This window comes from Scyliorhinus torazame, chromosome 8 (assembly GCF_047496885.1).
Source record: "Scyliorhinus torazame isolate Kashiwa2021f chromosome 8, sScyTor2.1, whole genome shotgun sequence".
NCBI lineage: Eukaryota > Metazoa > Chordata > Chondrichthyes > Carcharhiniformes > Scyliorhinidae > Scyliorhinus > Scyliorhinus torazame.
Window position 1 is genome coordinate 66,950,077 of NC_092714.1, and position 13,991 is coordinate 66,964,067.

Consider the following 13,991-nt stretch of genomic DNA (forward strand, 5'->3'; position numbering starts at 1 on the left):
TATCTCATGGTTGCAAAAGATGCAATTGTCATGGTCCACCTAGGAACCAACGACAGACAAAAATAATGAAGTTTTTCCAATGGTAGAGTGAGGAACTGGGTTAAAAATTAAGAATGAGTGTATACAAATTGGCACAGGGTGAGGCAGATTATAGAATTAAAAGTGTGACCCAGTGATGTTGGAAGATGGGATTTCAAATCATACTGGGGGGGTGTAAGAAAAAAAGAGGTCAGGTGAAAGGAAATTTGCAAGTCTAAAAAGAGAAAAATTGAGGCGATAGAGAACTGTACAATATAGGTAACAACAAGCAGAGCAAGCCAGGAAGTAACAGAGTTAATGGTAATAAATGCACATCAAGACTTCCGGGTGCGGCGATGACCAGCTGAGTCGCACGTTTCGGCAGCTCCCGGTGAAACGGACTTTTGGGCTCTTGATAGGAGCCCCAACGGCAATTTTGACGGCTAAAAACACTGTGCGGTAAACCAGAAGGGAATCCCCCCTGGATACGGATGAAAAAAGGAGGAGAAAGTGGCCGGATTGCAGTGGATCCTTTAGAACAGCGGCAAGGAAGGCAAGCAAAAACCAAGATGGCGTCGGAAGGTGGCAGTTTAACATGGGGCCCTGAACAACAAGAGTTCTTGAAATGCTGTGTGGAAGAGCTCAAAAAGGAAATGAAGAAAGAGCTGTTGGCCCCGATACTACAGGCGATCGAAGGGCTAAAGGAGGAACAAAAGACCCAGGAGCGGGAGCTTCGGGTCGTGAAGGCAAAGGCTGCCGAGAATGAGGACGACATACAGGGCCTGGTGGTGAAGACGGAGATGCATGAGGCACATCAGAAACGATGTGTGGAAAGGTTGGAGGCACTGGAGAACAACGCAAGGAGGAACAACCTGAGGATTCTTGGTCTTCCTGAAGGTGCGGAGGGAGCGGACGTCGGGGCATATGTGAGCACGATGCTGCACTCGTTAATGGGAGCGGAGGCCCCGGCGGGTCCGTTGGAGGTGGAGGGAGCATACCGAGTGATGGCGCGAGGACCGAGAGCAGGAGAAATTCCCAGAGCCATAGTGGTGAGATTCCTCAGTTTTAAGGATAGAGAAATGGTCCTTAGATGGGCAAAGAAAACTCGGAGCAGTAAATGGGAGAACGCGGTGATCCGCGTTTATCAAGACTGGAGTGCGGAGGTGGCGAGAAGGAGGGCGAGCTTTAATCGGGCCAAGGCGGTGCTTCATAAAAAGAAAAGAAAATTTGGAGTGCTGCAACCGGCAAGACTGTGGGTCACATATCGAGGGAGGCACCACTACTTTGAGACGGCGGATGAAGCGTGGACTTTTATTGTGGAAGAAAAACTGGAATGAGCGGGTTATTAAAAAGAACGTTTGAACAAAGTGGTGGGGCGAATGTGGGGGGCGAAGAGGGGGGTTAAAAAGGGGGGAAAGAGGAGTTTTATGTACTAATCCTGCGATGTGGTAACTTTTCTCTCTTCCACAGGTGGTGATGGGGGGAGGAGGGGAGGTGGAGGAGATGGGGCGTTGGCCATTGGGGGCGGGGCCAAGGGAGAAGCGCGGGCTTGGTTCCCGCGCTATGATAATCATGGCGGGAATAGAGAAGCAGGAAGGAGGGGGCGTCGCACGGTGCGAGCCGAGGTCACGGGAAGCTGAGGTCGGCCAGAGTTTGCTGACTTCTGGGAGCAACATTGGGGGGGGGGGGGGGGGGAGTAATTATGCTAGCGGGGGATCTAGCGGGGGTGGGTGTGAGGGGGGAATTACTGGGTTGCTGCTGCTGGGGAGAGGGGGGAGCTGGTATGGGAGGGGATGGGCGGGGGGGCACCGCCTGGGGGAGATACAGCTGCGTGGGAACCGGGTGAGGAGCTGGAAAAAGGGGATGGCTAATCGACAAGGGGGGGTGGGGGGGGGTAGGAAGCCCCCCAACCCGGCTGATCACGTGGAACGTGAGAGGGCTGAACGGACCGATAAAGAGGGCACGGGTACTCGCACACCTTAAGAAACTTAGGGCAGATGTGGTTATGTTACAGGAAGCGCACCTGAAACTGATAGACCAGGTTAGGCTACGCAAAGGATGGGTGAGGCAGGTGTTCCATTCGGGGCTAGATGCGAAAAACAGGGGGGTGGCTATATTAGTGGGGAAGCGGGTAATGTTCGAGGCAAAGACTATAGTGGCGGATAACGGGGGCAGATACGTGATGGTGAGTGGCAAACTACAGGGGGAGACGGTGGTTTTGGTAAACGTATATGTCCCGAACTGGGATGATGCCAATTTTATGAGGCGGATGCTAGGACGCATTCCGGACCTAGAGATGGGAAAGCTGATAATGGGGGGAGATTTTAATACGGTGTTGGAACCAGGGCTGGATAGGTCGAAGTCCAGGACTGGAAGGAGGCCGGCAGCAGCCAAGGTACTTAAAGATTTTATGGAGCAGATGGGAGGTGTAGACCTGTGGAGATTTAGCAGACCTAAGAGTAAGGAGTTCTCGTTTTTCTATGTCCATAAAGTCTACTCGCGAATAGACTTTTTTGTGCTGGGAAGGGCGTTGATCCCGAAGGTGAGGGGAACGGAGTATACGGCTATAGCCATTTCGGATCACGCTCCACACTGGGTAGACTTGGAGATAGGGGAGGAAACAGGAGGGCGCCCACCCTGGAGAATGGACATGGGACTAATGGCAGATGAGGGGGTGTGTCTAAGGGTGTGGAGGTGCATTGAAAAGTACTTGGAACTCAATGATAATGGGGAGGTCCAGGTGGGAGTGGTCTGGGAGGCGTTGAAGGCGGTGGTTAGAGGGGAGCTGATATCAATAAGGGCACATAAAGGGAAGCAGGAGAGTAAGGAACGGGAGCGGTTGCTGCAAGAACTTTTGAGGGTGGACAGACAATATGCGGAAGCACCGGAGGAGGGACTGTACAGGGAAAGGCAAAGGCTACATGTAGAATCTGACTTGCTGACTACGGGCACTGCAGAGGCACAATGGAGGAAGGCACAGGGTGTACAGTACGAATATGGGGAGAAGGCGAGCAGGTTGCTGGCACACCAATTGAGGAAAAGGGGAGCAGCGAGGGAAATAGGGGGAGTGAGGGATGAGGAAGGAGAGATGGAGCGGGGAGCGGAGAGAGTGAATGGAGTGTTCAAGACATTTTATAAAAAATTATATGAAGCTCAACCCCCGGATGGGAGGGAGAGAATGATGGGCTTCTTGGATCGGCTGGAATTTCCCAAGGTGGAAGAGCAGGAAAGGGTGAGACTGGGAGCACAGATCGAGGCAGAAGAAGTGGTGAAAGGAATTAGGAGCATGCAGGCGGGAAAGGCCCCGGGACCGGATGAATTCCCAGTCGAATTCTATAGAAAATATGTGGACTTGCTCGCCCCGGTATTGACGAGGACCTTTAATGAGGCAAAGGAAAGGGGACAACTGCCCCCGACTATGTCTGAAGCAACGATATCGCTTCTCTTAAAGAAGGAAAAGGACCCGTAGATCTATTTCCCTCCTAAATGTAGATGCCAAGATCCTGGCCAAGGTAATGGCAATGAGAATAGAGGAATGTGTCCCGGGGGTGGTCCACGAGGACCAAACTGGGTTTGTGAAGGGGAGACAGCTGAACACGAATATACGGAGGCTGTTAGGGGTAATGATGATGGCCCCACCAGAGGGGGAAACGGAGATAGTAGTGGCGATGGATGCCGAGAAAGCATTTGATAGAGTGGAGTGGGATTATTTGTGGGAGGTGTTGAGGAGATTTGGTTTTGGAGAGGGGTATGTTAGATGGGTGCAGCTGTTGTATAGGGCCCCGATGGCGAGCGTGGTCACGAATGGACGGGGATCTGCATATTTTCGGCTCCATAGAGGGACAAGGCAGGGATGCCCTCTGTCCCCATTATTGTTTGCACTGGCGATTGAGCCCCTGGCGATAGCGTTGAGGGGTTCCAAGAAGTGGAGGGGAGTATTTAGAGGAGAAGAACACCGGGTATCTTTGTATGCGGACGATTTGTTACTATACGTGGCAGACCCGGCGGAGGGGATGCCAGAAATAATGCGGCTACTTGGGGAGTTTGGGGATTTTTCAGGGTATAAATTGAACATGGGGAAAAGTGAGTTGTTTGTGGTGCATCCAGGGGAGCAGAGTAGAGAAATAGAGGACCTACCGTTGAGGAAGGTAACAAGGAACTTTCGTTACCTGGGGATCCAGATAGCCAAGAATTGGGGCACATTGCATAGGTTAAATTTAACGCGGTTGGTGGAACAAATGGAGGAGGATTTCAAGAGATGGGATATGGTATCCCTGTCACTGGCAGGGAGGGTGCAGGCGATTAAGATGGTGGTCCTCCCGAGATTCCTCTGTGTTTCAGTGCCTCCCGGTGGTGATCACGAAGGCTTTTTTAAAAAGGATTGAAAAGAGCATCATGGGTTTTGTGTGGGCCGGGAAGACCCCGAGAGTGAGGAAGGGATTCTTACAGCGTAGCAGGGATAGGGGGGGGCTGGCACTACCGAGCCTAAGTGAGTATTATTGGGCCGCTAATATTTCAATGGTGAGTAAGTGGATGGGAGAGGAGGAGGGAGCGGCGTGGAAGAGATTAGAGAGGGCGTCCTGTAGGGGGACTAGCCTACAGGCTATGGTGACAGCCCCATTGCCGTTCTCACCGAGGAACTACACCACAAGCCCGGTGGTGGTGGCTACACTGAAGATTTGGGGACAGTGGAGACGGCATAGGGGAAAGACTGGAGCCTTGGGGGGGTCCCCGATAAGAAACAACCATAGGTTTGCCCCGGGGGGAATGGATGGGGGATATGGAATGTGGCAAAGAGCAGGAATAACGCAACTGAAAGATCTGTTTGTGGATTGGAAGTTCGCGAGTCTGGGAGCACTGACCGAGAAATATGGGTTGCCCCAAGGGAATGCATTCGGGTGTATGCAACTGAGGGCTTTTGCGAGGCAACAGGTGAGGGAATTCCCACAGCTCCCGACACAAGAGGTGCAGGACAGAGTGATCTCAAAGACATGGGTGGGGGATGGTAAGGTGTCAGATATATATAGGGAAATGAGGGACGAAGGGGAGACTATGGTAGATGAACTAAAAGGGAAATGGGAAGAAGAGCTGGGGGAGGAGATTGAGGAGGGGCTGTGGGCAGATGCCCTAAGCAGGGTAAACTCGTCGTCCTCGTGTGCCAGGCTAAGCCTGATTCAGTTTAAGGTATTACACAGGGCGCATATGACTGGAGCACGGCTCAGTAAATTTTTTGGGGTGGAGGATAGGTGTGCGAGGTGCTCGAGAAGCCCAGCGAATCATACCCATATGTTTTGGTCATGCCCGGCACTACAGGGGTTTTGGATGGGGGTGACAAAGGTGCTTTCAAAAGTAGTGGGGGTCCGGGTCGAACCAAGCTGGGGGTTGGCTATATTTGGGGTTGCACAAGAGCCGGGAGTGCAGGAGGCGAGAGAGGCCGATGTTTTGGCCTTTGCGTCCCTAGTAGCCCGGCGCAGGATATTGTTAATGTGGAAAGAAGCCGAGCCCCCGGGGGTGGAGACCTGGATAAATGACATGGCAGGGTTTATAAAGCTAGAGCGGATTAAGTTCGTTCTAAGGGGGTCGGCTCAAGGGTTCACCAGGCGGTGGCAACCGTTCGTCGAATACCTCGCAGAAAGATAGATGGAATGGAAAAAAGAAGGCAGCAGCAGCAGCCCAGGATTGGGGGGGGGGGGGGGGGAAGAGGAGGAACCAGAAGGACTCTCAGGGTTGTTAATGTATACTGTATAATATGTATAGGTCGTTGCGACAGATAATTATATATTGGACTGTTAAATTATATTTTTGGAGAGTGTTACTTGTGATAAGGCAGTTGCCAATTAGGGTTAGTTTTCATTTTTGTTATTTATTATTTATTCATTTTTTGTTTATAAAATAGGTCATTGTTATTTGTGTTGTTATAATATTGTGTAAAGGATGCACAATGTACTGTGTTGGTTGACCAAAAATTTTCAATAAAATATTTATAAAAAAATAAAATAAATGCACATCAATGGATAAGATACAAGAAAATAATTGAATTAAAAAATAAAATTAAAGACTCAACTCATGCCTGAAGCATTCATAACACAGAGGAGGAACTGTGGCACAAATAGAGATAAATGGGTTTGATCTAATCAATATTGGAGATATGGGGCAGGATTTTCACCCTCTTATGGCGGTGGGCACATAATTTCCTGCTGCTCGCCAGTGTGTTTGTTGGCACCATCCTGTCCCCATACCATTATCAGGAAGGCTGAGTTAGGGGTGGAACAGCTACATGTGTGCAAGCAGAGGATACACCCTCTCCCCCCCGCCCCCCCCAAGGGCCAGCAATATTGAGGCCATTTCTACTAGCCCGACAGCTGTAGTCAATTTTTAGTTCAAATCTTTTAAAACTGCTAAGATGGTGCCTTCAAGTCAGAGGTGCCCGCTCTCTCTCACCCACAACAGCAGGCTGCAGTTCCTTTACATTGGCTCTCTAGCCCCAAGGGCTCCCCTGCCAACTTTAATTAGACGTAGAACAAGCCCTCTGGCTGCTAATCAGCCAGCGTCGGATGACTGCTCCAACAGTGTTGGATCAGGACAAACTTTTGACCTCGATGTCTGTGTCCTGACCCAAAATGGAAAATTCTGCCCACAGTTGCAAGATGACCACGGTAAGGATATAAATGTTCCAGGATACTTAACATTTTGAAAAGCAAGGACGAATGGAAAAGGAGAAGTAGCTGTGTTAAGAAAGAATGACATAAGGTAAGAAAGAACCTTGGTTCAGAAAGTCAAAGAGTACAATCACTGTGGTTGAACACTTGGAATAACAACAATCAGAAAACACTGTTGGAATGATTTAAAAGTCTCCAAAGTAGGTATACCATTGGCCGAACATCAATAAATAATTGGAGCTTGTAACAAAGACAACATAATAATTGCCGTGAACTTTTATTTATCTAATCTCTTGGAAGAGGAGTCTGTAGAATATTTTCACAACAGTTTCCTAGAACATCACACAATGTGGAAACAACTAGATAAACTATTTCTTATCTAGAATTACACATTGAGACAGAATAGTCAGCAATCTCATAGTAAAGAATTTTTTGAGGAAGAAGTGATGATACAATTCAATTTTATAACGATTCAAATTTTTCAACAAGAATTTGATGCATTAAGATACAATACCTTAATGAAAAAGTTCCATTCATGGCTTTCAAGAAAAGTTAATAGCATTGGATTAAAAGAAGAGACTTATTATGTTGAGGAGAATAGTCATCAGACGGACGATTGGGAGAGCTTTAGAAACCAACAAAGAGTAACCAAAAAAACTGATTAAAAGGGGAGAAAAATACAATGAGAGTAAACTAGCCAGGAATATAAAAAAGGGTTGCAAGTCTGTTCACAAGTGTATAAAAAGTAAAACAGCTAGTTTTCCTTTTTCCTTAGAGGCAGAGACAGGAGAAGTTATAAAGGATAATGAGGAAATGGTGGACATATTGAACAAATATTTTATGTCTGTCTTCACAAAAGACACAAATTACATATCAGAAACAGAGGGTAACCAAGGGGCAATTAAGAGCAAAGGAGTTAATAAAATTATCAGAGAAAAGGTTTGGCAGTAACTCAAAGGACTAAACACCGACAAATCCCAAGAACCCGATAGCCTACATCCTAGTGTTCTGAAAGAAGTAGCTGCAAAGTTAGTGGGTGCTCTGCTTATGCAAAATTCCCTAGATTGTCCCAGTGGATTGCAAGTTAGCAAATCGAACACCACTTTTTAAAAAGGAGAGAAAAAACAGAACTACGGACAACTTAGAAACACATCCAGCCATCAAGAAAATGCTGAAACCTATTATAATGCAAGTCTTGCACGCATTAGAAAATCATCGCATGATCAAAGTCAACAGTTCTAAATGGAAAACCATGTTGGACAAAATTGTGAGGTTTTTTTGGAGGATATCACCAGTAAGCTAGATAAAGAGGAGCCAGTAGATAGGTGGCACAGTGGTTAGCACTTCTGCCTCACAGCGATAGAGACCCGGACTCAATTCCAACCTTGGGTGACTGCTGCGTGGAGTTTGCACGTTCTCCCCATGTCTGCATGGGTTTCCTCTGGGTGCTCTGGTTTCCTCCCATAATCCAAACATGTACAGGTTAAGTAGGGTTACAGGGTCATGGAGATAGGGTGGCAGTGTGGGTCTAGGTAGGGTGCTCTTTCAGAGGGTCGGTGCAGACTTGTTTGGCCGAATGGCCTCCTTCTGCACAGTAGAGTTTCTATAGTTCTATATAATACACTAGGATTTCCCAAAAAACATTCAATGAGGTGCAAAACAACAGGTTAATACACAGGGAACATGGAATATGGGGAATATATTAGCATGAATAGAGGATTGGTTAATGGACAGGAAGCATAAAGTAGGGATAATCGGTGCATTTTTAATCTGGCAGGCTAACTAATGGAGTCCCATATAGATTAGTGTTGGGGTCTCAGCTACGTACAATTTATAGTAATGAAATAGACAAAGAAGACCAAGACTAATTTATAATGATCCAAAACGTGTGCGAATGTAAGATGAGTAGACAGAGGACACACATTTTGATAGCTGCCAGTTGCATTCATCTACATGCCCCTGCTGTTGGTCTCCAGAAGAAATTCCTTTGTATCCATTCTATTTGGGCAAATATTCAAATGAAGGGCTGCCCCCAGTGCACAAGATCATGTGCTCTATTAGCATTAATTACTTCAGAACTTTCACTCCTGGTTGACTAAGGATTTAGCATTGCAAGAAATGTGGAGGATGTACTGAGCATCTATTGGCAAGATAAGGTCACCAACTTACGAGGTCCTGGGGTTTGCTAATTTAATCAGCATGAACTCATTATACAATATCTGTGCTGGATCAACCACATTCATCAGATGGATGACAGTCATAAACTCGAAGACCTTCAGCACAGTGAATTGACCACTGGGTCTCGACCTCTTGGACATCCATACCTCTTCGACAAGGCCACTTGAAAGCATGATGTAAAGATGGCGGACAATGACAACAGCTGGGAGGTAATCGCTGACAGCCGTGACCTCTGGAGGGCAATTGTTTGGAAGAGCATTGAAATAGCGAGCCGTAACAGACAGCTCAACTGGCCAAGAGGACCCACAAAAAAAACAGGACAATGAATTGTGCATCTTCCCTGCCCACCATCTTCTTCTGCAGCAAATACAGCAGAAACTGCCATGCCCGAATGGGGCTCCTGAGCCACACAGGTAATGTTTAACGCAGAGTTAACCCCATGGCCCAAACCATCATCTTACAAATCAGAAGGTTGCAACCTTGCTTAGTATAGCAAACCAAACTGAAAGTTCAATGCATATGAGTGACATAAGGGACCTGCTATGATAGTTTTTTTGAGTCGATTTTCATTCTCTTCTGTTGTTTGCAAATATAGTAAGATAGTAGCTATCAGCGAGTAACACCAAATATCATTATAGTGCAGGCTAAGAAGATACAGAACAGCACAAAACACCGGAACTATATATAACATAAGAATTAAGAATAGAGTAGGCATTTCAGCCGAACAAGCCCTTTAATCAGATCATGGTGGATCTGATCTTTGGTCACAATGTCACTTTCCTGCCTGTTCCCCATAACTCTCGACTCTGTTGCCTGGTATGGAGGGCATAAGCTATGAGGAGCGATTGAATAAACTCGGTTTGTTCTCACTGGAACGAAGGAGGTTGAGGGGCGACCTGATAGAGGTATACAAAATTATGAGGGGCAGAGACAGAGTGGATAGTCAGAGGCTTTTCCCCAGGGTAGAGGGGTCAATTACGAGGGGGCATAGGTTTAAGGTGAGAGGGGCAAGGTTTAGAGTAGATGTACGAGGCAAGTTTTTTACGCAGAGGGTAGTGGGTGCCTGGAACTCGCTACCGGAGGAGGTAGTGGAAGCAGGGACGATAGGGACATTTAAGGGGCATCTTGACAAATATATGAATAGGATGGGAATAGAAGGATACGGACCCAGGAAGTGTAGAAGATTGTAGTTTAGTCGGGCAGTATAGTCAGCACGGGCTTGGAGGGCCGAAGGGCCTGTTCCTGTGCTGTACATTTCTTTGTTCTTTGTTCCCCAAATAGTTTTTTTTTTTTAAATTGTCCATTTCGACCTTGACTATATTCAATGGCTCAATCTCCACAACTCTTTGGTGTGAAGAATTCCAAAAGCTCACAACTCTCTGTGGCAAGAAATTCTTCCTTATCCTTGTCTAAAATGGACAAATCTCTTGTTCTGAAACTATTTTCCCAGGTTCTGGATTTCCCCAGAAGGGAAAAATTCAATCAGCATAAACCCCATCAAGCCGTCACAGAATTTTGTGTGTTTCAATAAGATTATCTCTCATTCTTCTAAATTCCAATGAGTATGGGGACAATCTGCTCAACCTTTCTTCATAAAAAAAATCCCTTCACTCTAGGAATCAACCTAATGAAAGAGTAACACAGAAGCAAAGTACAGTGGATGCTGGAAATCTGAAATAAAAAGCAAAAAATGCTGGAAAAACTCAACAGGTAAGGCTGCAGCTCGCGAGAGAAACTGAATTATTAAAGTTTCATTTCAACTGACTATCAACCTTGTGAATCTAATCTGAACTGCTTCCAATACAGTAAACTCACCTTAAATAAAGAGACAAAACCTGTACATAATACCCTAGGTGTGGTCTCACCAATGGTGTAGTTGTAGCAAAACTTTACTACTTTTATTCTCCATCTTCTTTGCAAGAGATCAATGTTCCATTACTTTCCTAATTGCCTGCTGCATCCGCATGCAAACTTCTTGTGTTTCACATACAAGGATAGCTAGACCTTTCTGTACCGCCACATTCTGTAGTTTCCCCATTTAAACAATATTTTGCTTTACTATTTTACCTACTATCAAAGTGTATAGCCTCACATTTCCCCCACATTATAGCCATCTGTCAAATTTTGTCCATACGCTTAACCTTAGACTTCTTATAGACTGTGTGTCCTCCTCACAACCTGCATTTCCACTTTTCTTTGTATCATTAAAAAAATTGGCTACAATACATTCTGCCCCTTCATCCAAGTCCTTAATATAGATTGTAAAAAGATGAGAACCTGTGCACCCCACTAGATACAGTTCACCAACCTGGAAGTTATTGACCCTCACCTGTGAACCATAAGAGTGTGAGGTAGAGGTTCAATTTTGGGCATGGGGACGCAGTGGCTAGTGGTATTGTTGCTTCACTATAATCCAGAGACCCAGGGTAATTCGAACTCGGGTTCAAATCCCACATGACGGATGAGGGATCCCACCGATGAGGGATCCCACCATGGCGGATGGGGAAATTTGAATTCAATAAAAAAATCTGGAATTAAAAGTCTAATGACCATGAAACCATTGCCGATTTGTTGTAAAAACACATCTGGTTCATTAATGTTTTTAAGGAAGGAAATCTTACCCGGTCTTGCCTACACGTGACTCCAGATTCACTGTAATGTGGTTGACTCTTAAATGCCCTCAGGGCAATAAATGCTGGCCCTCCATCTCATGAAAGAACAAAACAAAAGCTGCAAACTGCAGCAGTTCTGAAATGTTTGTCTACCCTTGACCCCAAACCCACCCTGCCACACTGAGTCTAGCTCAAACTCATTTGCAAATGACCCAATGCAAAAGCAGCATTTTAAATGCGATTTTTTACAAGTTAAAATATTCATTTGTCATGAGAATGTCGCTTGAAGAAATGTTTGGCTGCTCATATTACTGCAGTGATGTCAGAGTGTGGGTGGAGCTGGGCTGTCTGTCAGCTTTTTACTTTCGTTTTAGGCTGTTTGCTGCAGGGTGTGTTTTAGTTTCGTTTTCAGTGTTGGAGCTGAAGCCAGACAGAGCAGATGTACTGTTGATCTCTCTGCCATGAAAAGACTATCTCTTGATCATTTGGTGAATTCAGAATTATAAATGTTAACAGTAGTGACTTTAACCTGATGTGCTTCTGGCAAAAGGCGTTTTAAATCTTATGGATGTTAAAAGGAAAGCTTAAAGGATTACTTAGTGTTGTATTCTTTGGGGGTTGTATTTGAATTAATGGTTGCTAAGATGTTCACTGTATGTTTTAAAAATGTTAACTTGCGTTCATAGAATAAACATTGTTTTGCTTTAAAAAATACTTTTCCATTTCTGCTGTACCACACCTGTAGAGTGGGCCGTGTGCTTCCCGTACCACAATCTATTAAAAGTTGTGGGTCATGTGAACTCCATGATACACTTTGGCGTTCTCTAAACGCTGGCCCATAACACCTTGATATATTTAAGCTTGCCAACTTGATGTTTAACACACCTGTGTGATGTTTAACACAGCCCTCAGCAATTACTTTGAATTTGTTTCCTTTGGTTATTGAAGTCTCTGCTAATGGAAATAAGTCCTTCCTAGCCCACCATGTCGGCCCCTCATTATTTTACAAATTTCAATCTTCCCTCAAGTCTCTTTTGTTCCATAGAAAACAAACTCAGACTATCCAATCTTTCCTAATGGCCAGTTCCTCATTCCTTGCAAAATCTTCTTCTGTACAGTACGCTTCTCTATGGTAACATACTTCCTTTAATACAGTTACCAGAACTACATTGTTCTTCTTTTACGTCCTACCTCCCAACAACTTACTGGCCTACGTCACAAGGTGTCCTCCAATTCTGTATGCTCCCATTTCTGCTAATAATTAGTAGCTCCTCCACAAATTACACTAAACTAGCAGGTCTGCAGTTATCTTACTTCGCCCTCCATCCTTAAATGATGCTCATCTTGTAAATAAACTAGTTTATAATATTTAATAATCACATCATATTCACAATTAAGTAAAGCACACTTCAACTGAAGATGGTAAATGCTGAAATACTCAGGGGGTTAGGCAGCATTTGTGGAGAAAGCTAATGTTTCAGGTTGATGACCTATTGATGATGCAACACTAACTAATTCCCTCTCTGCAGATGCTACTTGACTGTTGAGTATTTCCAGCATTTTCGGTTTGCATTTCAAATTTCCAGCATCCACAGTAATTTGCTTTTATAAAGCGCATTGGAATTGGTCTCTAAAGCGCTCGAACTAAAAGCAAGACATCACATTTTCCAAATTTCCAATGGCAAAAGGATAGCATGGGAAATGCAAGCTACAGTTGAATAAATAAATATCCAGATACTTACCAAATATATTGGTGGTATGGCCCTTCCTGGAAAGTGGTTTTAACTCATTGTGCCCCCAAGCATACTGTCTATAGTTGCCCCAAGCATGCTTCATCATCTGCAACAGGATAAAATTAATTCTTCACCTAATTTTATAATTGTTCTGCAATTAAAGTGAATAAAACAAATTTCTAAAATTATAACCCAACAATTTTAAATTTCAACACCAAGTGACTCCAAAGACATTGATGAGACTGCACCTCGAGTATGGTATACATTTTTGGGTTGGATAGAAGCGGGGGATCTCTGTGGACCTTAAGAAATCCCGCCATGCATTGCTTCAAGAGGGAGAGGGGATAGATTGGAAGTCAGACTGAAAGCAAGGATTTCAGTCAAGGTGCAAAAGGAGATAAAGCCTCCACGCTTACTGCGAGCGCCACTAGTCTGTCACAGAATTAACCCAGGTCCATTTGGACCTGGGTCTCCTGCCCTTTCTACTCCTCCCATCACAAATTATGTCTCAACTCTTCCTTGCACCAGTCACCCGATGATTGAATTTATTGCTGGTCTTTTGGGGTTTGCTGGCAAATTCGCTCTCAACACCCCCATGTATTTTGAAAGCTAATTGCTCCAATTTATGTTCTTATGTAAGAGTTTTATTTTTATAAATTTAATTTACCCAATTAATTTTTTTTTCCAATTAAAGGCAATTTAGCATGGCCAATCCACCTAACCTGAATATCTTTTGGGCTGTGGGGGTGACATGGGGAGAATGTGCAAACTCCACACGGACAGTGACCCAG

The 13,991-nt window shown here is 45.2% G+C and overlaps 1 protein-coding gene across 1 annotated transcript in view; it reads right to left on the reverse strand.

The window, feature by feature from the left end:
- The window catches only part of man1a2 (mannosidase, alpha, class 1A, member 2), a 180,856-nt gene that overhangs the window by 101,388 nt on the left and 65,477 nt on the right, over positions 1–13,991 (reverse strand). The window contains 1 exon segment of the mRNA XM_072513775.1: positions 13,210–13,306. Coding sequence (XP_072369876.1) covers positions 13,210–13,306 — 97 coding nt within the window.